General features: G+C 43.4%; 1 protein-coding gene across 4 annotated transcripts in view; it reads right to left on the reverse strand.

The window, feature by feature from the left end:
• Positions 1–664: 664 nt before the first annotated feature.
• FAM169A (family with sequence similarity 169 member A) overlaps positions 665–23,332 on the reverse strand; it is a 39,359-nt gene continuing 16,691 nt past the window's right edge. For all 4 annotated transcript variants that reach the window (XM_083465313.1, XM_083465310.1, XM_083465312.1 and 1 more), the window contains exons 3-14: positions 18,373–18,510; positions 17,574–17,673; positions 15,480–15,565; positions 14,531–14,702; positions 12,709–12,888; positions 9,460–9,588; positions 9,207–9,316; positions 6,740–6,794; positions 5,131–5,263; positions 3,948–4,110; positions 2,929–3,144; positions 665–2,578 (exon numbers count right to left, since the gene is read on the reverse strand). In XM_083465313.1, coding sequence (XP_083321439.1) covers positions 2,075–2,578; positions 2,929–3,144; positions 3,948–4,110; positions 5,131–5,263; positions 6,740–6,794; positions 9,207–9,316; positions 9,460–9,588; positions 12,709–12,888; positions 14,531–14,702; positions 15,480–15,565; positions 17,574–17,673; positions 18,373–18,507 — 1,983 coding nt within the window. In that variant the 5' untranslated portion in view covers positions 18,508–18,510 and the 3' untranslated portion in view covers positions 665–2,074. The remainder of the gene's footprint in view (positions 2,579–2,928; positions 3,145–3,947; positions 4,111–5,130; positions 5,264–6,739; positions 6,795–9,206; positions 9,317–9,459; positions 9,589–12,708; positions 12,889–14,530; positions 14,703–15,479; positions 15,566–17,573; positions 17,674–18,372; positions 18,511–23,332) is intronic.

The following is a 23,332-nucleotide window of genomic DNA, read 5'->3' on the forward strand; positions in this document are numbered from 1 at the left end:
TAATCCAGAAGCCATGACAGGGATACAGACTCGAGTCACCTCACAAAACACAGCTTTGATTTACAGAGCAAGAAATGTAAAAAGGTAAAGGTACCCCTGCCCGTATGGGCCAGTCTTGCCAGACTCTAGGGTTGTGCACTCATCTCACTCTATAGGCCGGGAGCCAGCGCTGTCCGGAGACACTTCCGGGTCACGTGGCAGCGTGACAATCTGCATCTGGCGAGCCAGCGCAGCACACGGAACGTCGTTTACCTTCCCGCTATAAAGCGGTCCCTATTTATCTACTTGCACCCGAAGGTGCTTTCGAACTGCTAGGTTGGCAGGCGCTGGGACCGAACGACGGGAGCGCACCCCGCCGCGGGGATTCGAACCGCCGACCTTTCGATCGGCAAGTCCTAGGCGCTGAGGCTTTAACCCACAGCGCCACCCGCGTCCCATGGCAAGAAATGTAAAGTCCCACAAAATGTTTACTTTAATAACGCTTAGCCCAACACACCTAACATTCATAGCCTATATTTGTTAAAACTCTGTACACAAGGTTCTAAACCCACCCCATCATCACCCTCAAAAACTCCAGTCCTAGTGACGTGGCAAAAGCTGCAGACAATTCTTCAATTGTCAAGGTGTTGTATTTTACAAAAGAAGCTCTTAGTACTACAAGAGACAAGCCTTAAACGGTTTTTAATGTGCTTTGTAAGAAAGTATTTAATCAAACATTAAAAATGCTGAAGGTTCACTTGAATATATTGTTTATAAACAACTAATATTTCTGCACATACACTCCTAATCCACAATACAGAATGTACATTGGTAGAAAAAAGAACACCCTGAAAAACCCACTCAACTTGGCAGTTCTATGCATGTCCCAAACCTTCTCACGACATGCTTTAAAAACAAAACAAAAAACCCAGCACTTTTGTCAAGACAGGAAAAAAAAAGTTTAAAAATAAAAAAGCCCTACCAGTCAACTGAGCTATTAGAAAATAGCCAGAAATTCTGTACAATCAGAAAGCCAAAACAGACCAATCCTCAGCACATTTAAATCAAAATCTTTCCACGCTATTCAAGTGAACCTTTATATTAATAAACACTAAAAAAGAAATTGCTTCAAATTTAAAACGTAACTTTTACGAACCTTACCAATTGCCGCTACTTATAAAAAGGTGTAACCGTACAAATCTGAGGTTCTTATCTTACCGTTAACTCTTAATTACTCTTCAGTTTCCATCTGTTATTTTAGAAGCTTCATTAGTTAAAACAATCTGCTTTATTCACAACGTGAAATAACAAGAAGACTCCCAATATAAAACAGAATTCAGGATTAGCTGATCCATAGTTGGGAGTGGCTGACACTTGACTTAATGAAAGTGGATATAGCATCCGTGAAGAGCCAAAGATGCAACAGGGAACAATGCTCACAACTAAGCAGAAATAATGTCAGATATTTTGCATTGTGTTAAAACAGGATTTTAATTCGCTACAAAATAATGCTCCAGGCTTGAGAAATAACTAGTCATAGCTTCTGTTCCCAATAAGCCTATGAAAGTTAACTCTGAAGTTACCAGGGTGTGTCTACTTCCACACCATAAGGGGCAGATTCACAGCATGTTCTCTAAGCTAGAACCAGAGAAGTACACATAATAAGAACATACAGGACAAATAGGTGGCACTTACTTACTTCTAGGGGAACGGCTGTTGTAAATAATGGCTTACGAATCAAAAGCCACATCAGAAGGCTTGGTAATTTACAATTTGTCGTGTAATTTGTTTGGCCTCTCCACAACTCTACTGTGGCCTGATGGAAAGCTTTTTTTGTGGCTAAACAAACTGGGCTAAAATAGATCCTACTGGTTTTTTAAAAGACTAACCGTTTACCTCCAAATTTCTTCTCCTCATATAGTGGTTAAACACACAAAACGAATAACTGAACTGGGAAATGCAGAGTGATTTCAGTGTTTGAATACACGTGTGTTCTGGTGTTCCATGTAGTTTCATATTTTGTTTTTGTTTTGTTTTTTTAAGAAAAATACGGAAAGTGATCCAGCTGGGTGGAAACAATGCTCCTCTTCCCTTTTCAAATGAGCTTTCCTTTTTTCTTGGGTGGTCCTTTGTATCCTTTGGCCTTCCTTCTTAAGGTCCGCCTATCCACTACGGGCACTTCGATTTCCACATCCTCTGAACTGCTGTCTGCGGCTTTCTCAGAGGCGGGCTCAGCTGACTCTTCAGACTGTTCATCCAGTTGGTTCTTTTGCCCTTCTGGGTGATGCGAGTACGAGATATCCTCCAGTTCAACCATCATTAAAGCGCCCTGGCCTAGAACAACGGGGGCCTCTGGAGTGTCAGAGCCTCCTTCTTCACTCTGTTCCTCCACGGAGGAAGTTGTGTTAGGAGACACATTCTCAGAAATGGCATCTTCCAGAGCCTCAGTGGTTGCTACAGAGTTCGAAAGGCCGTTGTTGGAGGGTTCTTCCTTCTCGGCTGCAGCGACGGGATCTGCATTTGGAACAAGGGTCCTTTTCCTTTGCGTTGCTTGTTGTTCCTCTTCGGGTGGAAGTTCTGCATCCGCCACACTGTCAACCTAATGGAGAAAAACAAACTCTTGTTGGCCATTTTAAGTCAAAGTCGAGGAAACTTTTTGACAATATTCTGAGGGCCACAGATGAGATTCTTAACTTGGTAATAATAATAATAATAATTTATTATTTATACCCCGCCCATCTGGCTGGGTTTCCCCAGCCACTCTGGGCACCTTCCAACAAAGTATTAAAATACAGTAGTCTGTTAAACATTAAAAGCTTCCCTTGTACGGCATGCTACATTCCAATGGGCTGGATTTAATTATTATTAACTTTTTTATAATATTGCCAATGATTGTACCAACATGGCAGAGAAGAAACTCTTAAGCATCGCTTATATATTTCCCCTCACCTTATCAGAAACGTTGTCATCACTGTCTTCAGTGGATTTTACTGATGAATCAAGGATTAATGGGACAAGTAAGGTTAGGGTTGTTTCCTCTGGATTTTCCAACTGCAGCTTTGACTCTCCATCCACCGCTTCACTTCCTGTTTGTCCTTCAGCCACTATTGAGACCTTGATAGCATCTTCCACGAGCTCTCCATTGAGTGGCTCCACTTCCATTTCCTATAAAATGGCATATACACATTAAAATGGTGCAAAGCCACTTTTATCATGTAACGTTAACAACAGAATTCAATACATCAGTGACAAGAGTCTCAAATTATAAAAAGCATAGAAAACAACAAAAGAAAAAAATATTGCTTCCTGGTTGGATGCACACATTATTCAGTCAACTCCTTTTCCACTTGTTACAAGTAAAGCTAGGTAAAGGTAAAGGCACCCTTGACCATTAGGTCCAGTCGTAGCCGACTCTGGGGTTGCGGCACTCATCTCGCTTTATTGGCCAAGGGAGCCGGCGTACAGCTTCCGGGTCATGTGGCCAGCATGACTAAGCCGCTTCTGGCGAACCAGAGCAGCACACGGAAACACCGTTTACCTTCCTGCCGGAGCGGTACCTATTTATCTACTTGCACTTTGACGTGCTTTCGAACTGCTAGGTTGGCAGGAGCAGGGACCGAGCAACGGGAGCTCCCCCCGTCGTGGGGATTCGAACCGCCGACCTTCTGATCGGCAAGTCCTAGTCTCTGTGGTTTAACCCACAACGCCACCCGCGTCCCTTCCAAGTAAAGCTACCTTGCACATCCTTTCCAGAGTTTAGATTAATATATAAACTTGACACCATGAGGGGGTCATATGTACCCTAGATTTTTCTAGATGCTTATCTCAGTGCATACAAAGTCTTCTGTCCAAGCAGAGAAGGCAATAGCAGGCAGAAGCCCATGGCTTCCTCCTCTGTCATACTTGGCAGAAAAAGGGTTGTTAGTGCCTCAAACAGACAAATTGTTCTTAATATATTCAAATCACACCTCTTTATCCTCTTGCTTCTCAGATGCAGGACACATCTGTGGCGCTTCTTGGGCTGGCTGTTTCTGGTTTTCAACTAACACCTCCTGCTCACTTTCAACCACATTTTCTTCCATCTCCATCACCTCTTCCGAACTTTCAGATACACGTGCATCAGGTTCTGGTCTGTGCAGCAACAAGAACATTGAATGTGAAATACTCAAGGTATATGTAATATTGAAATGCACACTTTTAGTGTGAGGGACGCAGATGAAATTAGGCAGCGGATAATAAAACAGTGTGACATACAAACCCAACCAGTAACTTCATCGAATGAAACATTTTTAAAAATCAAGGAAGTATTTCATTTCAAATGAGGCTTTATAGAAATCAATTTACTGCATTTGTTCCTATGAGCAGAAATTATTGATGTCAACGCCAGCCATGGATGAAGGAGCCTGATCCCGTGGCTTCTTCAGAGAATGAAAGGAGAATGGATTCAGTAGATCCAAGGCTGCCTCTCTCCTATACTGCCCCCGAAACACCTGTTTTTGGGGCATAACACCAATGGTGGTAGGCCAAGCATGTGGAGCTTTCTGCAGGTGAAATCACGGCTTCCACAGTGGAGTTTCCCACCTTGCTAAATGAGCTCTTTTCTACTGCTCTTCTCCACTGGAAAACACCTCAACACAATCCTAACTCCCTCCAGCAAGCAGACCTTGCTCAGTGAGGCTACAACCCTATACACACTAAATTGGGTAAAGGCTCCATTCCTATTGACTGCAACGAGACTTAATTTCAAGCAGTCATGTATAGGATTACATTGTCAGAATCCTAGATGGGTGAAAAATCAGGGTTAAAAACTTTATCTGGCATGCAGAGTCTCTTTTAGTTCTGATAGGCTGATGATGAGGAATAAAAAATAAACATTAACAAGCCTCTCCTTTCAACAATTTTCCTTCATTTTAAACTGTTTTTAATACTGTATTTTAAATTGTTGAAATAATCAGCTGAATAAATAGTATGTGTAGTAGTAGTAGTAGTAGTAGTAGTAGTAGTAGTAATAATAATAACAACAACAACAATCACATACCAAGATTTCAATCCATCTACAACTACCCAAGTATATTATCTATTCCTTTGTACAATTCAATACAACAGAGACCTTACATTTCTTATACAACACATACACACACATAAGTATACCTGCTTTCTGGTGTTTGAAAAACACTTATATCTTCATCTTCAACCATTTCAGGCTCTTGGAACCTTTTCCCCAACTTTGGACGTTTGAGATTATTGCCTCGTGATCGTGTAGAAAGCTGAGCAGCATTAAGTTCTGAGGGGAAGAAAAACCCCACACACTCAGATCTGAATACAGGTAAATAATGTCACAAAGCCTGAACATTCCTAGAAACCCAGCCTGCGCTAACCTTGTGCTGCTGGCGCTAGAGATCAAGTATTTTACAGTTTTGTGTAGCCATCTAAAAAATCAAGTGCTGGTTCCTAGGAATTTGAAGCATATTTTCTTATGCTTTTTACTTTTTGGTGCAGGCAGTGGCTCCTCCTTCAGTGACATCCACAGGAACAAAGATTTTACATATGCCTTTGAAGGTTCAGAGGGAAGCACCATAAAGAACTGCCCATTCTCCAAAGCAAATGCAATAGACAGGTAACACTATCATCTGAGCATTCTTCAAATTAAGAATACCTTTACTCTGTGTATAAGGGCAGACTTGCTGATGATCAATTAAGCAAGGGCATTTGATCAGCAGCACCTATCTGCTACTTAGCCCCTTAATTCCTATGGAAGCACTAAGGGTGTACTTATAGTTTCTCCATTTTGGCTTTATTTCTGTTAAATAAATTATGAGACGGTGTAATATGTTATGTGCTGTTGTTTACCTGAGGTTGTATTTACCCAGTTTTAAGACCTGCTAAGGAACAGAAGATTGTTATTATGTCTTCATATGTAAACCACAAAATTCAAAGAGGGTGAACTTTCTTTTTCCGTGACTGTGCAAGTTCCACACTGCATTCCTATGCATGTACCATGCACTCAGAAGCAAACTCCATTGAGTTCTATGGGAGTTATTCCCAGGTCATTTTATCTTTGAAATAAACCTGCACTTTTACGTACTGTTTTGACAGCAGTGAGTTCAAGGTGCAGCAAGTGGAATCAAGTAAATGGTCTAAAACAGAGGGCTGATTGGAGCCTATTTGGCAAATTTTCTACCTGGCTAAACTCATTCATTTAGTGTGGGTCAGAGACAATTGGGAGTGTATTAGGAAACCAAGGATTTGTGTTATAATTGGAACAGTTTTGTAACAACTTTTTGGAACCTGAAAAACAATCAAGATGTGCACTCATAACAGATATTCCAGATTAAGTAGAAATATTTTGGAATTAGTTTATTTTTTTAATTTTCTGGATCACAAACTACTCTATTTCCTACTGAGCAATTTAATTAAGTATTCTGAATCTTGGTTCTTATTTGGATTGTACTCAACTCATTGGCATTTTGTGCTTTATATGATTAAAAAAAACCCACTACCTAGGAATACACAAGTTACTAAGCGCTCTACTTAATTTCTCTCCCCCACCACCCAGGGCTCCATTAAAGTAAGTTAAAATATGCCATTTTTTTCCATGCATGGTTTTTGACTTCTTAAAGAAATCTCTCTTTGGTATTGCATCACTGAAATGCAGAGGCATTAGTTAAAAGTGAAGAACACAAAGCTTAGGTGGTGATGGAGCATATTATGGATTGCAAGAAAGTTCTAACAGAAATCATGCAAGCTAGACTTCTTTTACCTTCAGATGTGCCTTCATATACTTCTAAGCCATCTTTGTTTTTATGAGCATCAGCCTGGAAGAGAGAAACAACAAACTTAAAAATAAATAAATGACACACTACAGAAGATCCTTGGACTTATGACATTATTGGCACATTTTCTTGCATTCGTATTATTCTTCAATTATACACACCATCTGGATTTTGACAAAAGTTAATTTAATTCCCTTTGTTGTCTGTGTGAAATACTTAGGCTACACGAGAGGTATTATCTTACCCTTTTCATATATACCACCCTGTGCCAGCTGCTTCCTTCCTTTTCACAGGCAAGCTTATGAAAGGGAGTCAAAGTTTCCCCTCCATCACCTACCTAAGGCAAAGTCTTCACCCAATTCACCTCTGCCCAGGTGGCTGCTCTGTGGCAACAGCCAAAGGTCCCTCACCCCCCTAGTCTCTATACCTTATATCGTAATCAAACTGAAGTATGTGTAATTTATATAATCCCATTCTTTCCTGTACGTTCCCATCCCTCCATTTTTTCCCTTACTCTAGGTCTATTTTAGACCAGAAGCCCTTGTTTGTTGTGAAGTGCTGCTTGTCTAGCAACACCTTTAGGTGGTTTTGACTAAGTATGTGCCATCTGGATGGGTTAGATTGGACCTTGGGGCAACAGCCCTCTGCAGACTCTTTGGCTGGGGAATTGTTTAGGGGAAGTTGTTGCTATTATTGATGTTTATTTTTTGTATCTTTGTTTTAGATGTTATTATGATGTATGTGGAAATTGTTTAATTTGGTTGTGTACTTTCTGATGTTTTAGCTTATGACTACTCTTGTTATGTTTCAAATTATGTATTTTTTCCATGTTTTAAGCTGCCTTGAGCGTGGTTTGAACTATGAGAAGGCGATATACAAATCAAGTTATGTATGTATGTATGAGACATCACCTTGCCAACAAAGGTCCGTATAGTAAAAGCTATGGTTTTCCCAGTAGCGATGTATGGAAGTGAGAGCTGGACCATAAAGAAGGCTGATCGCCGAAGAATTGATGCTTTTGAATTATGGTGCTGGAGGAGACTCTTGAGAGTCCCATGGACTGCAAGAAAATCAAGCCTCTCCATTCTTAAGGAAATCAGCCCTGAGTGCTCACTGGAAGGACAGATCCTGAAGCTGAGACTCCAATACTTTGGCCACCTCATGAGAAGAGAAGACTCCCATGGAAAAGACCCTGATGTTGGGAAAGATGGAGGACACAAGGAGAAGGGGATGACAGAGGACGAGATGGTTGGATAGTGTTCTCGAAGCTACCAGCGTGAGTTTGACCAAACTGCGGGACACAATGGAAGACAGGAGTGCCTGGCGTGCTCTGGTCCATGGGGTTACAAAGAGTCGGACACGACTAAACAACAACAACAACAAATGTATCCATGTATGTACAGTCATACCTTGGAAGCTGAACACCTTGGCACTCGTACGTCGAAGTGAGTGTTCCGGTTTGCGAACGTTCTTTGGAAGCTGAACGTCCGGCACGGCTTCCGCAGCTTCCAATTGGGTGCGGGAGCTTCCTGCAGGCAATCGGAAGCCGCACCTTGGTTTCCAAACATTTTGGAAATTGAACGGACTCCAAACGGATTCTGTTTGACTTCCGAGGTACGACTGTATGTCTATGTGTATGTTTAAAGTCTTTTACCTAGCCACTTTTTCTGTTTTTAATGGTTCTGTGTTTTGTTATACACAACCAAACATAGAACCATTAAAAACAGAACAAAGTAATCCTTAAACTGTCTGGCTAGGTAAAAGGCTTTAAACATACACGTGTTGCTGAACAACATGTGCATCACATGCACGATGATGTTTTATGAGGGGGCAAAAATGTAAAAAGCCTGTCACACGCTTACACATGCAGCACCTGTTACCTCCAAGAACAACAGAAGCACTTCACATATCCTTTCCAAACATTAATTTTTAATTATAGAAGAAGAATTTCACCAAATGTAGTTGAAGTAAATTTGGGAGGAAGGGCAGAGCACCCAAATTGAAGTAAACTTGCTTTTTAGTGTTTCCCTGATGTTTCTTCCCACTTCAATAAAACTGCTCAGAAGTTAAAAATACAGTGGTGCCTCGCAAGACAAAAAGAATCCGTTCTGTGATTCTCTTCGTCTAGTGGTTTTTTCGTCTTACGAAGCAAGCCCATTGACGGATTAGCGGATTAGCGCTATTAGCGGCTTATCTGCTGATCGGATCAGCTGATAAGCGGCTTAGCGGCTTAGAAAAAGGGGGGAAGGGAAAAAAACCAGCAGGAACTCGCAAGACATTGTCGTCTTGCGAAGCAAGCCCATAGGAAATTCGTTTTGCGAAGCACCTCCAAAACGGAAAACTCTTTCGTCTAGCGAGTTTTCCGTCTTGCGAGGCATTCGTCTTGCGGGGCACCACTGTAAAGGGGACACACAAGTTCCAAACTAAAACAGAGAAAACAGCTTGTGTACCTACACTTAACTGTGTTTCCCTGGGCTCAGATGCCTGCTCATTTGTGGTGTTCACAGCAGTCTGCAGAAAACTGTCATCAGCCTGGGAACCACTGTTTTCTTTCTGTGAGCCTTCTGTTCTTGGAAAAATTCAGAAAAAGAATATGCAAACACCAATTTAAAACAGCCTCTCTCCAAGGTCCACATCAGCAACCGTGTATTTTTCAGCACCTCATCCCCTCCCTTCCCCCAGCCATGCTTACACCATGCCATCATACCTATGCATTTGAAACTTTCTCTCTGCAAAATGCTAGCTACAGTTTTCCGCTGGTGAAAGTTGCCAGTGCCTTCAATTTCCCACAGAAGGTCATGATCCCCTGGATACCGTTCAAAGTACTTCTGGCAAGCTGGGAAAAATATTAACAAAATGGGTTCAGTACTTGCATAATTCTTTACAAAATACTTTTCCTCCTCAACATGATGACAAACTTATTTTAAAGACTTCTCCAAGGAAGTGTTACAGAGATTCAGTTCAGTCACAGACAGGATAATTGCCCTACATAAGAATATTTTGATTTTTTTTTTAAAAAATTATTTTTTACTATTTGCAACACCACACCAGCTGTCTCGTGTAAATAAGCACAATTAGTTTTCCAATAAGCATTTAGCAGCCTATATCTGTAAAACATCTGTGTTATTTGCTTTCATGAACAGCTAAGAAGGAACCTTTTAACTAATGAATGTTTTGGAAAGTTGTTTGTTCACTATACATTTGGATATCTCTTAACTTATCGTACCTAAACTTTGCATGACAGTACCTGGTCTCAAGGAGTTAGTTTCTCACTAGGATTGGATAAAACTGGATGCTATGCAGAATCAAGATGGTGGACTGAACCTTTCAAAACTACATTGATTTTAGCCCAATTTTGCATGATAGTTCCTGGTATCAAGGAGCAGGTTTTCATCTATGTTTGGATACAACTGGATGTCGTTTTGAAACAAAGGGGAAGATGGAACCTTTCAAAACTACTGATTTTAACCACCAATTTCAAAACTGCAGATTCTTATTTGCCTTTTAGAATTCCCAAGCAATACAGTGGTACCTCGGGTTAAGAACTTAATTCGTTCTGGAGGGCTGTTCTTAACCTGAAACTGTTCTTAACCTGAGGTAACACTTTAGCTAATGGGGCCTCCCACTGCCACCGTGCGATTTCTGTTCTCACCCTGAAGCAAAGTTCTTAACGTCTGTAACCTGTAACAGACGCTTCAGGTTATAGACTCCGCTAACCCAGAAATAGTACCTCGGGTTAAGAACTTTGCTTCAAGATGAGAACAGAAATTGTGCGGCGGCAGAATGGCAGCAGGGTGAGACCCTATTAGCTAAAGTGGTACCTCAGGTTAAGAACAGTTTCAGGTTAAGAACGGACCTCCAGAATGAATTAAGCTCTTAACCCGAGGTACCACTGTATACTGTATTGGCCTGAATATAAGCTTCACTTTCCCCCAAATCCCAAACATGAAAAGTTAAAGTGCGGCTTATATTCGTGACCTTACAGTGCGCGGCAAAGCGGCGTCTGTCCCATGCGTAGCCCCCCCCCCCCCGACCTTTCCCCACAAGGCTGGGAAGGGAGAGAGCAAGGAAGGGGAAAGGCAATGAAGTGTGGCTCCCCCCCCAACCCCCCAGTATACAGCCAGGAGCAGCGACGAAGGGAGTGGCTTATATTAGGGCATTTTTTCTTTCCCCCCCTCCCATTTTAAAGGTGTGGCTTATATTCAGGCCAATACGGTAACTGAAAAGCAATGCTAAAGTAACTGGAGTTTCAGCATCTATGAAATGCCACCAATTTAAATAACTTTTGGGACCCTGACCCAGGGGAACAGTAAGCATATCTGCAATTTTTTCTCTTCTATTGCCACACCCAAGGCATTTCAGACCCTAAACTTTCAGAACAGCTCCTCGTGGCAGACTGCATGTCTTATCTTAATTGCCTGGTCAGGTCTTTGAAGTATGCAAAAGGATACAGCCACGTCTAATTCAAGTAAAGCCAACAGGAATGCAAAAGATCTGATCCGGTAACTGAGGTATGAAACATCTATGTAAAAACCTATCTTCCTAGCAACTCCCCAAGTTGTGTGCAGATACCGTTTTGAGGCATGTCCCCGATTCTGATGTACAGTGGTACCTCGGGTTACATATGCTTCAGGTTACATACGCATCAGGTAACAGACTCCGCTAACCCAGAAATAGTGCTTCAGGTTAAGAACTTTGCTTCAGGATGAGAACAGAAATCGTGCTCCGGCGGCGCAGCAGCAGCAGCAGGAGGCCCCATTAGCTAAAGTGGTGCTTCAGGTTAAGAACAGTTTCAGGTTAAGAACGGACCTCCGGAACGAATTAAGTACTTAACCCGAGGTACTGCTGTACTTGATTCCTACACTGTTTGAAAGTTATGAGCAGAGAAATTATATGAGGACCAAAACCAACATTCCCATTCAGTATTTCCACAGGTCAAGCAAAACAAAAACATACAAATCTCCCAAACTAGCCACGGGAACTTAAAAATGTAGAACTCACAGTGATGACTGCAGAAGGAAATGGGGTGTTTGATGGCTGTAGCTGGTTCAAGGGAGGGAGGGAACATTCAGTACAAGGATGGAGAACTTGTGGCCTTCCTGTTGTTGCTGGACTAGCCATGCTGGTTGGGCTGATGGAAGCTGGGAATTCAACATCACCTGGAGGGCCACGGGCTGCCCAGTCATGATACAGAATATATTTCATTTGTCTAAGAGAACTGCTGTATCTTGGGCTTTTCTCTCTTCTTCCTTGTCTGTGTACTTCCTGCTTTCTTCCCACCACTAGGCACCAACTCTAAGGGGTCCAGGTCCCTTGGGCGGAACACACAGTTCCAAACTGGGCCAATTGGGATGCCTCTGACGATATAGTCACCCAATTTGGCATGACTGTTCCCAAGATGGGAGGCGCAGGTTTTGTCCTAGAGAGCCAGTGTGGTGTAGTGGTTAAGAGCGATAGACTCGTAATCTGGGGAACCGCGTTCGCTTCCCCGCTCCTCCACATGCAGCTGCTGGGTGACCTTGGGCCAGTCACACTTCTTTGAAGTCTCTCAGCCCCACTCATCTCACAGAGTGTTTGTTGTGGGGGAGGAAGGGAAAGGAGAATGTTAGCCTCTTTGAGACTCCTTCGGGTAGTGATAAAGCAGGATATCAAATCCAAACTACTCTTCTTCTTCTTCTTCTTCTTCTTCTTCTTCTTCTTCCTATGTTCAGAAACCTTCTGACACCATTTTGAATCAAGATGCTGGTCAGAACCATTTCAAACAGTGCTGATTTGGACAACCTCTGAAGATACCGTCGCCCAATTTGGCCCTGTGGTTCCTGAGATCAAGAAGGTTTCTGACTCTGTCTGGATATAATTGGAAGGCCCTTTATGCAGAACCCTAGAAACTAAAAAAAATAAAAAAACTATCCCTATCAGTATGGTTTGATGCAATGAGACGAACAGAAGGGCTTACCAACAAGCATAAAAGACGTGAGTGGGAACCGCAGGCCAAGAGCATCTTCTGTGAAAGAATCCACAAAATCTTCCAGCATCAGGAGCCCAAAATCTTTCCCTCGATGTTTCTTCCTCACAAACATTGTATCAAGGACCGGAAGCTGGTAGCTCTGGGTCAGAAAGGCACCACATATGCTTCCTGCAATCATAACAGCAGCTCTGATTGGCATTCATTCTATTGCTGTGTCCAAGGTGTTCTTCAATGACAACTAAGCAACCCTTTCTCTCCCGCCCTGCATGCATTTCTGTAACATCCCCAAAATCATTATCTGGACAGCTTATGAACTTAGCAACTTATGGTATATTTTTGGTTATGCACCTCAAAAATGTTCTATTTTCTTGTTGCACCTTCTTCTCTAAACCCCACCAGACCCCTCAAAAAAGAAAAATATTCACTGCTGCCCAGGCATATAACTTCTACTTTGACCAGCTAATTACTTTTCTTTTGCCCTTTGAGTTCAAGTTGTATCTAAAACATTGCTGTGAGTAAAAGGTAAAGGACCCCTGGACGGTTAAGTCCAGTCAAAGGCAACTATGGGGTTGCGGCGCTCATCTCGCTTTCAGGCCGAGGGAGCCGGCGTTTGTCCACAGACAGCTTTCCGGGTCATGTGGCCAGCATGACTAAACCGCTTCTGGCACAACGGGACACCATGATTGAAGCAGGGAAACACCGTTTACTTTCCCGCTGCAGCAGTACCTATTTATCTATTTGCACTGGCATGCTTTCAAACTGTTAGGTAGGGAGGAGCCGGGACAGAGCAACAGGAGCTCAACTTAATGTGCGGATTCGAATTGCCAACCTTCTGATCGGCAAGCCCAAGAGGCCCAATGGTTTACCACAGTGCCACCCGCATCCCTGTGATTGCTGTTAGTCCTACATTAACACTGGCAAGTATCAACTTTTTACCTTTCTGTTCTTACCCCATTACTCTTGATTCTGGCACTGCCAGGCTAACATAACAAACCTGGGGTGCAATTAGGGGTGGCAAGGTTGGACAAACAGTATTCAAAGTAACTTACTGCAGAACCTTATCCTCACTACTTCTAGTCTCAGGTGATGGCAAGGGGGCATACTTGGGCATGCCAGCTTATTTGGATGATTTTATAGCAATCACTTTCCTACCCACCAAGAGGAACAATTTAAAAACAACAACAGGCTACAAAGCCCTGAGACCAACTGTAAACTTCAAATATACTTTGAAATAGTGTATTCCGTTCACAAAGGTCAAAGTATCAACAGGAACAAACACACAAAAAGACTGCCATCTGCTTACTGCCTTCCCCTAAGATGCGGTTAACTATAGCAGGCTAGAAACCCATCTGCCCAAGTATCAAGTTTCCAACAGACATCAAGGCTATATAACATAATCCATTCGGCCCCCCCCCAAATACAGCAAGAGCAATTAGTTTCGCAGACATCCATTGTAGGCTTATTTGTGGAATTAGATTGGCATTTGATGTTAAAATAAGTATTTTTTTTATACTGTTATGTTTTTAAAATGAACTTTAGTGTCCTTTCAGTGTCCGGCAAAGACCTCATTATTTCCCCAAGCTTCATAGATGCCATTTTAATTCTGCTTTCTGTTTTATGCTGCTTTTATAATGTTATGGTTTACAGTTTGTGCATGGCTTCCATTGCCACTACCACTTATCACCCTGAAGGGAGAAATGCAAGAGAACTACAAGCATGGTTCTCAAACAATGTAAAAATATGGACTTTGTTTCTCTCTGCCTTGCATTAAACGGCATTTTGTGATTTTATTTTAAAAGGGAAGTCTTACCTGGAAGCTTAACAGAATAAAAACCAATTGCCTCTCCTTTCTTCCATAGTATTTTTGCATAATCATGACTACCATGACAGAGGAATGGGCATTCATTTTTCTCCATTTCTTGCTTGCGATAAATTAATCTATTTAGCACATAGAGGACCACTCTCTCTCCAATGGAGTTCACCTATAGTAAACATACAGAAAGAATATGACTATGATTGAAGAAAACAATATTGTTCCAAAAAAGCTAAATTTTGCTGAAATCCACACCCCTACTTTCAAGGTAGCAAAGAGGGGTAGATTAATTTTTTTTATAAAAATATGTTTGGGTTTTGTGGTTATGACACACTACATTATTCCGTTTGTTTTTATCTTCATTTGTAAACTAACTTGAGAGAACTGTAATACTTTAGATAATATAAACATAATACATACACCATAAACCCAGGAATTAGAGGAACGCCTGATGGTAGGGCAGACCCACATTAAAGTGTTAATTTATTTGTTAGTTGTTAAATTTGTATCCTAACTTCCCAGCAAAACAGTGCTCATGGTTAAGATATTGTCACTTTTTTCATGATACTATGGGACCGGGAGGTCCGGGGAGAGGGCTGCTGATTACGTGAGGCAGCCTGACCACTCACTCCAAAATATTATCTGCCAGGATTTGCTGAGGAAAAAGCTGTTATCAGCAGAGCCATCTTAAATTTGTAGTGTATACATGCTTTTTTAAAAAAGAGTCAGCTTCCTGCGACACATTCAAGACCCTTGCGCCACAACCCGAAAACATAATCAGAATTATAGAAAGCACTGCCTGCACATCTGTGTGCATGGACACACACCAATTCTGCTCCAAGTAAATATGAATTAGACACTCTGAATACATTACGCAGTATCTCTGTTTGGATTAGATGGCTCCTCAGATTACACACACACTTAACAGAACAAAAGCTTTACTTACCTGCAAAAGTCCTTCTCTGGAAGGATCAGATGTTCTCACAATATCATCAACAGGCCACCACTGATCAGCAAGGAAAAGGGCAACAGCTTGAATGAGAAAAGAGAAATATGAAGCTAGGACGATGGTGGCGATGGTCTTAATTATGTTGAGTTAGTGTGAAGTTGCATAAAAGTAGGTATAACAATGCTACTACAGATTGTTTTTTTTAATCTACACCTGTTCGTTGTAATTTATCTCTAAGAAGTTTCCAAAAATTAAAACGGTCGCCTAAGAACAGTTTAAAACAGGTATTTTAAAATATTCAAATCTGGTTAAAATCAACCGTATCTTAAAAAAACCAAAAACATAAAACATATGTAACTTTTGTATATCTGGAGAGACTTGCTTAACCAAAAATATTCTAAGCAAGTGCTAGAATGAGTATAGTGAAGGTGTCAGTATTTTCCACTGCCGCTATTGCAGAGGGTCACGTGATGGGATGATTTCATTTCTTATCACTGTGTACGAGCAGAAGTCAAGCCGACAAACTTCCGCTCTTTGCTCTCTGTCCAGCTAGAGAGGATGTGTGAGAAGGAGCTCACACAAAATGCCATGTTTCTTTTGCTGTAAATAATAAAATACTTGATGCCACAATTCCTACACAATTTTGCTTTCGCTGACTCTGCTAATACGCTTTATATCGTGCCCATGTCTTTTGGATGTGTGTCGATGTTTTCTACGGGACTCTAGCAAGAGGCACCTGCCGGATGTCAACTTTGGGAGTTCCTAAGCGTATGTGGGGGTCACACAAAAAGATAAATTTCTTGTGTGGAACAAGTATTCTGTCGCATCTGTAACTGTCCTGCGATGTCAAGGCTGCATATATGGAATAGGTCAATCTTCCAAGTAGACTGGTCCCAAACTGCTACTTTAATAGAGGACGCATTTCTAACTTGGGAGGAGTGACGAGTCCACTGCTGCATCAGCTCTGACAGGCTTACGCCAGCCAGAGAAGAAGTGGGGGCTGGGTCTTCCTTTTGGCAATGCCAGATCCTGGCTGCTGTAGCTGAGGGACTGAGGGATTGGACCTCTTGGGGGATTGGAATCCAAAGATGCCAAAGCTCTACCTCCATCCTGTTGGTTTGTGAGTAGCTTTCTCCCTGCTGGTCCAGCTCTTCAAGCAGCGGTCCTCTCTGCAGGTGGAGAGGTACCTATGTACCTAATCCTAATCCTTTACCTCCTCCAAAAACCCTCATCATTAGGAGCATTGGGATTGCACTCTAAGGGTTATTTTTATTCTCAGTGAACTCTTGTTCAACGCATTACGTTTCAGTCCTCGCCACTTATTAAGCTTTAGCCAAAAGGGTTCAACAGGAGGGGAAGTGTGGGGAGAAGAGAAGCTAGCTGGCCTTTACAGTAGCGTTGATGGACACAGGCCCTACTTCAAGCTGCAACAACAAACCATGGCCGGTTATGAGGACGAGCCAGATTGCTACCTCTTTGCTTCGGTGTGCAAGGAAAAGAAATTCAAAGCTCCTTTTCTTGGCTTGCTCTTAAGGGCAGTTTCCTGTTCTGTCCGAACTTGGGAAACTGTGGGTTGGGTGAAAAAGGGACATCGTGGTTTGAAACAACCAGGAACAGAAACTTTAAACCTCTTCTGTTCTTGGGTGGAGAAGGAACGCATGACATCAAGGCTCATACTTGTAACATCCAACCACGGTTCGTTGTTACATCTGAACCTCAGGCTCTTTGCTTCCATTCAGTAATGGCAATCTGCTCCTGCTTCCAAAATAACAGTGAAGGGGGCATAGCAGCACTATTCCATCCAACAGCCAGGGATGTTCTCTGGGATAACCTCCTTAGGTTGTATAATCTGTCAGTGCCCACAAGGCAACACTGACGGACAGGTTGCAGGTCTTTCCTACAGACCAAACATTACACAGCCTAGTCAGCTGCTCCGCACCCTGGCTTCAGTACCAACTAAAGTTATTATGGTTCTGAAATGCACGATTACAGAGAGATTCAGGAGCAAGGACAAGAAATAAGTAAGCATAGTAAAAATAAAAAGACTCAGAGCAGAACACTACAATACTGAAACAAAAATTTAAGTGAAACCTGTGAGCGAATCCTCTGGCGCAAACAAAGCAAGGACTTTGTGCCTTTCCTCTCCGCCATAAAGGGGGACGAAGCCTATTGTGGATAGACGAATTGGGATCTGGGGAGTGGGGGCAGGAAGGAGAAGAAAAGCATTACCATCTTTTCGTGTTCTTCTTCTGCTGTAAAATTGTTAGCACAGTCACACATTAAAATATGCTACAGAAGAGACAATAGACTCATTTGTTCTGCTGCAGTCGTCAAAGGTTTTTTAAAGAAAGAACCCAACTAGACACGGTCTCTCCCTCTGCTTTGCTGCGTATCAATTTACCAAGGACATGCCAGGATCCAAGAATGAAAGATTTAGCTGTGGCATTAAATTAGAAAGAGAAAAGCAAAACAAAATTTGGAAATTGTGAGTGATGGATGGGGGTGTCCATCTCCTTGATTCTCCTATGACATTGGTCTTTTTTAAAAGACAAACAGGCAGACAAACAACTGGGCCCTCAGCACCTCCAAAACAGCCTTTCTCAACCTTCGGTCCCTAGGTGTTGTTGGACTATAAATCCCATCATCCCTAGATCCAGCAGGACCAGTGGTCAGGGATGCTGGGAGTTGAGGTCCAACAACATCTGGGGACCAAAAGCTGGGAAAGGCTGATCCAGAACACACAATGCCTGTGACACAGGCCATATATACCCCATCTGACAAATACTGGGAGAGTAAAAGAGTATTGAAAGCCATTATAAATGTACAACTAAAGTCCACTGTTAACAGACATATAAAACACCAAGATGCCAAGCTAATTCTCAAATCTTACTTTGACATTACTGGCAAGAGACAGGAACTCTGGGTTTTCTGGATCCCCACACCTGAGATCAGACATATAATCTTCTCCAGAACTTTCCAGGTCTTCATGACTGTAGTTTTCCAGTAAGTCCACAGGGAAGGCCATCCCCTTGAAACAGAGGACATGTTTTATTGCTATTGCAGGCAGACAACTAATCACAAGAATCCAACTTTTATTTGATTTCAACTCTAAGGCTATAAAATTTCGGAGAGGACCTCAATTATATCCCAATCTAGTCCAGCAAATACAAGCACGCCTACTCACTGCAAAAATTTATTCGTGACTATTTTTTCCTTTCAATATCTTGTGCCTCATGTTCCACCATGGACAAACATGCTGGCTGCAATCAGGCTACTTAGGCTTTCAAAAAGCATTTTATGAAGTCCCTAACCAGCAGTGATTAGTATTTAACACTAATCACTGTATTTACTAGTAAACTCAACAGAGGGAAGATTTGTTTACATTTTTATATCCGGAGCTCATGGCAATTAAAACTAATGAAATTAACACAAATATGATAAGAGGATGTGCACCGATTGCTTCCTTTTGTTTAACCAGCAACCAGGCAGCAAGAGTAAATACAGCCTCACCATGGAGAAAAGTAAGAAGCGAAGTCTCCCAAGGATCTGCACTGGGACTGTTGTTATTCAATTTCCTCATAATCAACTCAAAGTAAGCGACCAAATTTGTGGAGGACTCCGAATAATCCAGGATGGTGAAAATCCAAGCAAAGGGCAAAGACCTTCAAATAAGGACCTCTCCAAACAGAGCAGACGGGCAACCACAAGGCAAATGAGATTCAAAGGATGCATACAGAGATAAGGGGGAACTGCTCAACACCTACTTTGCCTCTATCTTCACCCAAAAGGAAAGCAGTGCCTAAAACTAGTGGTAAGAGAATAAATGATGCAGGGAGGGAGCTGCAGCCCAAGACAGGAAGAGGTGTGGTAAGGGAACACCTAGCTACTTTAAATAAATTCAAATCTCCAAGCCTTGATGAGAAGCACTGTGAGGTTCCTGATTAGCAGCGGGTTAGATTAGATCAGTGTTTCCCAACCACTGTTCCGTGGCACACTAGTGTGCCGCGAGATGTTGCCTGGTGTGCCGCGGGAAAAATTAAAAAATTCGAAAGATTTTTTTTAAAAAAAGTCAAATTTTCGATTGGGGCGCCGTCACTAGATGACCCCTGGGGTTCCCTCCCTCCCTCCCGCTCTGCGCCTCCCTCCTCCTCCTCCGGGGAGGTCCTTCCTGGCTCTCGGCCAAGGCTTGGCGGCTGCCACTCACTCACTCACTCGCTCGCCCACCCGTCCCTCCATCCCTGCACCCGGCCTCTCCCCCTCCGTCCCCGGCGCGGGGGCTGTCGGGATCCATAGTCCCCTCGCCCTTGGGCTCCGCGCCCGCGCGGGGTGCGCGAACTACGTTTCCCAGCGTGGCCTGGCGGGCTGGGCGTTTTGTTTGAAGCGCTCTTCTCCCGGCCATGGAATGAGCGCGGCGGCGGCGGCCGGGCGGGCAGGGACTCTTCCGCGCAGACCCTGCGCAGCCTGCCTGCGCCCCCGCGGAGATCGGGCGGCAGGATGGAGCCCGGGGATCCCCGCGGAGGCGGAGCGGCGGAGGCTGCCCCCCAGGTAGGGCTGCGTCGGGGGGTGTTATTTTTGCAATGCTGCATCCGCGCCGGAGGGGACGCATCGGACCGCGGGGAGACCCCTTGGTGTGCGTGCGAGGCAATGCATGCGTGCAGGCGTTGCATGGAGTGCAGTGCAATGGCAATGCGGCGCCCTGCATGCATGCATGCAACTTCTACCGGCGCTCCGGACTTGGCAGGTGAGGGGGGTCCCCAGTGGGCGGCAGAGAGAGCCGGGAGGGCGAAGGGGAGCCGGGGGGGGAGCAGCGCTGCTCCCCGAGCCGAGCCCGGGGGGAAACTTCGGCGTCGTTGCGCCGGGTGTTGGAAGCGGAGGCTGGCGGGGGCCCCTCACCTGCAAAGCCTGGTCGCCTCTCATATATTTCGTGCATTGCATTCATCGCCTGCTTTCTCCTCCAAGGAGCTCCCGGGGGCGCGCGTGGTTCTCCCCGTGTTATCCTCGCAACAACAGCCCTGCGAGGTGGGTCAGGCGAGTGGCCCAAGGGAGCACCCAGGGATTGTCCTGGCCAGGTGGGGTGATTTGAACCCTGCTCTCTGCCCGGTCTTCGTCCTCATTTAGCCCCCACATGTGCATGACTGTGCATGACTGAGGTTTCCCCCCCTCGTCTTGGCTATGGTGTGAGTCTGTGCTGTTAATTAATGGGGTTCTGCCTTCGGAGAAGATGAGCCAGCCCTCAAGGAGGTGATTATGTAATTTGCTAGCAATTCATGTCCCTCCCGGCGTGACGCTGCGCGCTGATGTCACGGGGCTGTAATGGTGGTGTGCCTCGAGATTTTTTTCATGAAACAAGTGTGCCTTTGCCCAAAAAAGGTTGGGAAACACTGGATTAGATGACCCTCAGGGTACCATCTAACTCTACAATTCTATGATTTTATACTGGGGGGGGGGGGGAATAAAAACGCTATCCTCACACATGTACTGACGAGATTTGCAGTTCACTGTTACTATATCCGCTCAAGTGAAACACCTCGGCAGAACAATTCTTTTGTCATTTCTCAAAGCTGGCTGAATTTATGCAGCTCCCAAAAATGAAATAGTTATAGGAATTCTAAGGTCTCAAATATAGAATGTTGATAATTGCGCAAGGTAAACACACATACCTAAGTATATAAACCACATGTCTAAAATAGAACAGGAGAGCAATCCAAAAGCCATCTTGGCTCTCCTAAGGACTCTAAGTATTTCCTCTGCCTCCTTAATCCCCCTTGCCTGAGAACACGGAGGCAGAAGGGATTCATCTCCTAGATCTATGAACCTCCTTTGTACATTGGTGCCTCGCAAGACGAAATTAATCCGTTCCGCGAGTCTCTTCGTCTTGCTTTTTTTCGTCTTGCGAAGCACGGCTATTAGCGGCTTAGCGGCTATTAGCGGCTTAGCAGCTATTAACGGCTTAGCGGCTTTAAGAAAAAGGAAACAAACTCGCAAGAACTCGCAAGACGTTTCATCTTGCGAAGCAAGCCCATAGGGAAATTCGTCTTGCGGAACGACTCAAAAAATGGAAAACTCTTTCGTCTTGCGAGGTACCGCTGTATTAATTGTCATCGTTTGCCCAGATGCTCTGCATTGAGGGATGTCTGGCCTGCATTCTGGTTGTCTTATCAAATGCTGGTGTTTTGTGTAAACTGTCTGGAACTATGTAAAACTTGCTAAATCCTCAGGAATATCACACCTTGGCCTGCCTGCGCCACAGTAACCCCACCTTATGTGAGATGTAATTTCTAACTCTTGTAGAGGGGGTGTCCTTTTTCTCCACACCAAAATGCAAACCCTTAAAAGGGAAGTTTCTTCGCGGTTCTGGGTCTCTCTTGCCTCCTTGCTAGGAGGGGAGGGAACTCAGTTGCAACAGAAAAATAAAAGATCTGCCTTGCTTTCACTGCCTCCTGCCTCCATCCATTCATCTCTGACCCATCATGGATTTAGGGGACTCTGTCCCTTGGGGAGTTGGGCAGCAAAAGCCAACCACCCCTGTTTTTCTATATCAAAAGCAAGGAGGAATAAAACATCAGCAAAAGTCTGCAAATGATAAGCCATAGACAACACTTGTAATATCCTGTTTTCCTGGTAGCTCATACTGCACGTGGTACACTTAAGCAGGGGAAATTGTTATTGTGGTTAACACAGTGCCTACACCTAGTACAGCTGTAATTTTGATATTTCATTGATAATGTAAGCTACGCAAAGAACATTTTTAGGCAGCATATATGCCCTTGCTTACAGTGCATACTGTGCGTATACGCTTATTATGGACAAATGGTTCATACAAAGCTTTGATGGATAGCAGAAGCTACTTCTCCCAACTCCAACTGAAGGCAGAAACTACAATGGCAGCTTTGCAAAATGACACGCCTGCCAAGGATGACCCAAATCCTATGTAGGCCCATTTCCATAAAAAGACAATTAAGGTAGGATTAAGGAGGAAATCGTTTGCATCACGTAGCACCAGGAACTAGTGATGGTAGGAAGCCTGGGAGGCAGATTAATAGCTTCGTGACATTTTATTCGTAACACCCTGCCCTTCTTCCAAAGAGAATAGAGCAGCTAAAGGAATGGTGCCCAAACAGTCTGGCTGCTTGCAGTGTTAAGACCTGCTCAGTTTTAGTAGTGTAACTCGGTCATGTATTTTCAAAACTGTACTCTAAACCTAAACACTCAAGGCTGAAGTTCACTAGAGTAGAAGAGAAGAACTGGAAGCAAATGAAAATCACTCTGCACTGTATACAACCGAACTAAAGGACATCCAATAAAAAAGTGGGAGAGGGTAAGAACCTGCGAGTTACAGTGGAAGTTTCCATCAGACTTACACAACAGTGAAATATGTGAACCACCTGCCCCATCAAAAACCCTCTAGGTCATCATCATTCCTGACATTTTTAGAATAAAGCCGAACTGAAGCAGAAAATGAGCAGCAGCAACTGCTTAACTGCTGCACTCTGGCTTCATTTTCAATTACGGAAACGTTCCAGGAGAAGAAAAATGTTGTGCTTCATTTGTGTGTTTCTAATGAACCAGAAGTTTGCATTTGCATTTCAGGAACACAAGTCGATAGTTCTTCCTCAGCTTCTGCTTCTTTCACAGAACCAGAAAATCCAAATGAATTCCTGTCATACATTTCATTCTAATACATAGTGTAAAAAATGGTTAAGTTCTCTCATTTCAGTCCTTCACAATTCTCAGGTCAAATACGCTGGCTTTGCTTCCAGGATTTGGTGAGACAAACAAGATTGACCAGCCAACATACACACCTTTCTAGGAAAGGTGTTTCATTGTCATGATCATCAATAATCTTAATA

Source organism: Podarcis liolepis, assembly GCF_965112155.1.
Source record: "Podarcis liolepis genome assembly, chromosome: 11".
Classification (NCBI taxonomy): Eukaryota; Metazoa; Chordata; class Lepidosauria; order Squamata; family Lacertidae; genus Podarcis; species Podarcis liolepis.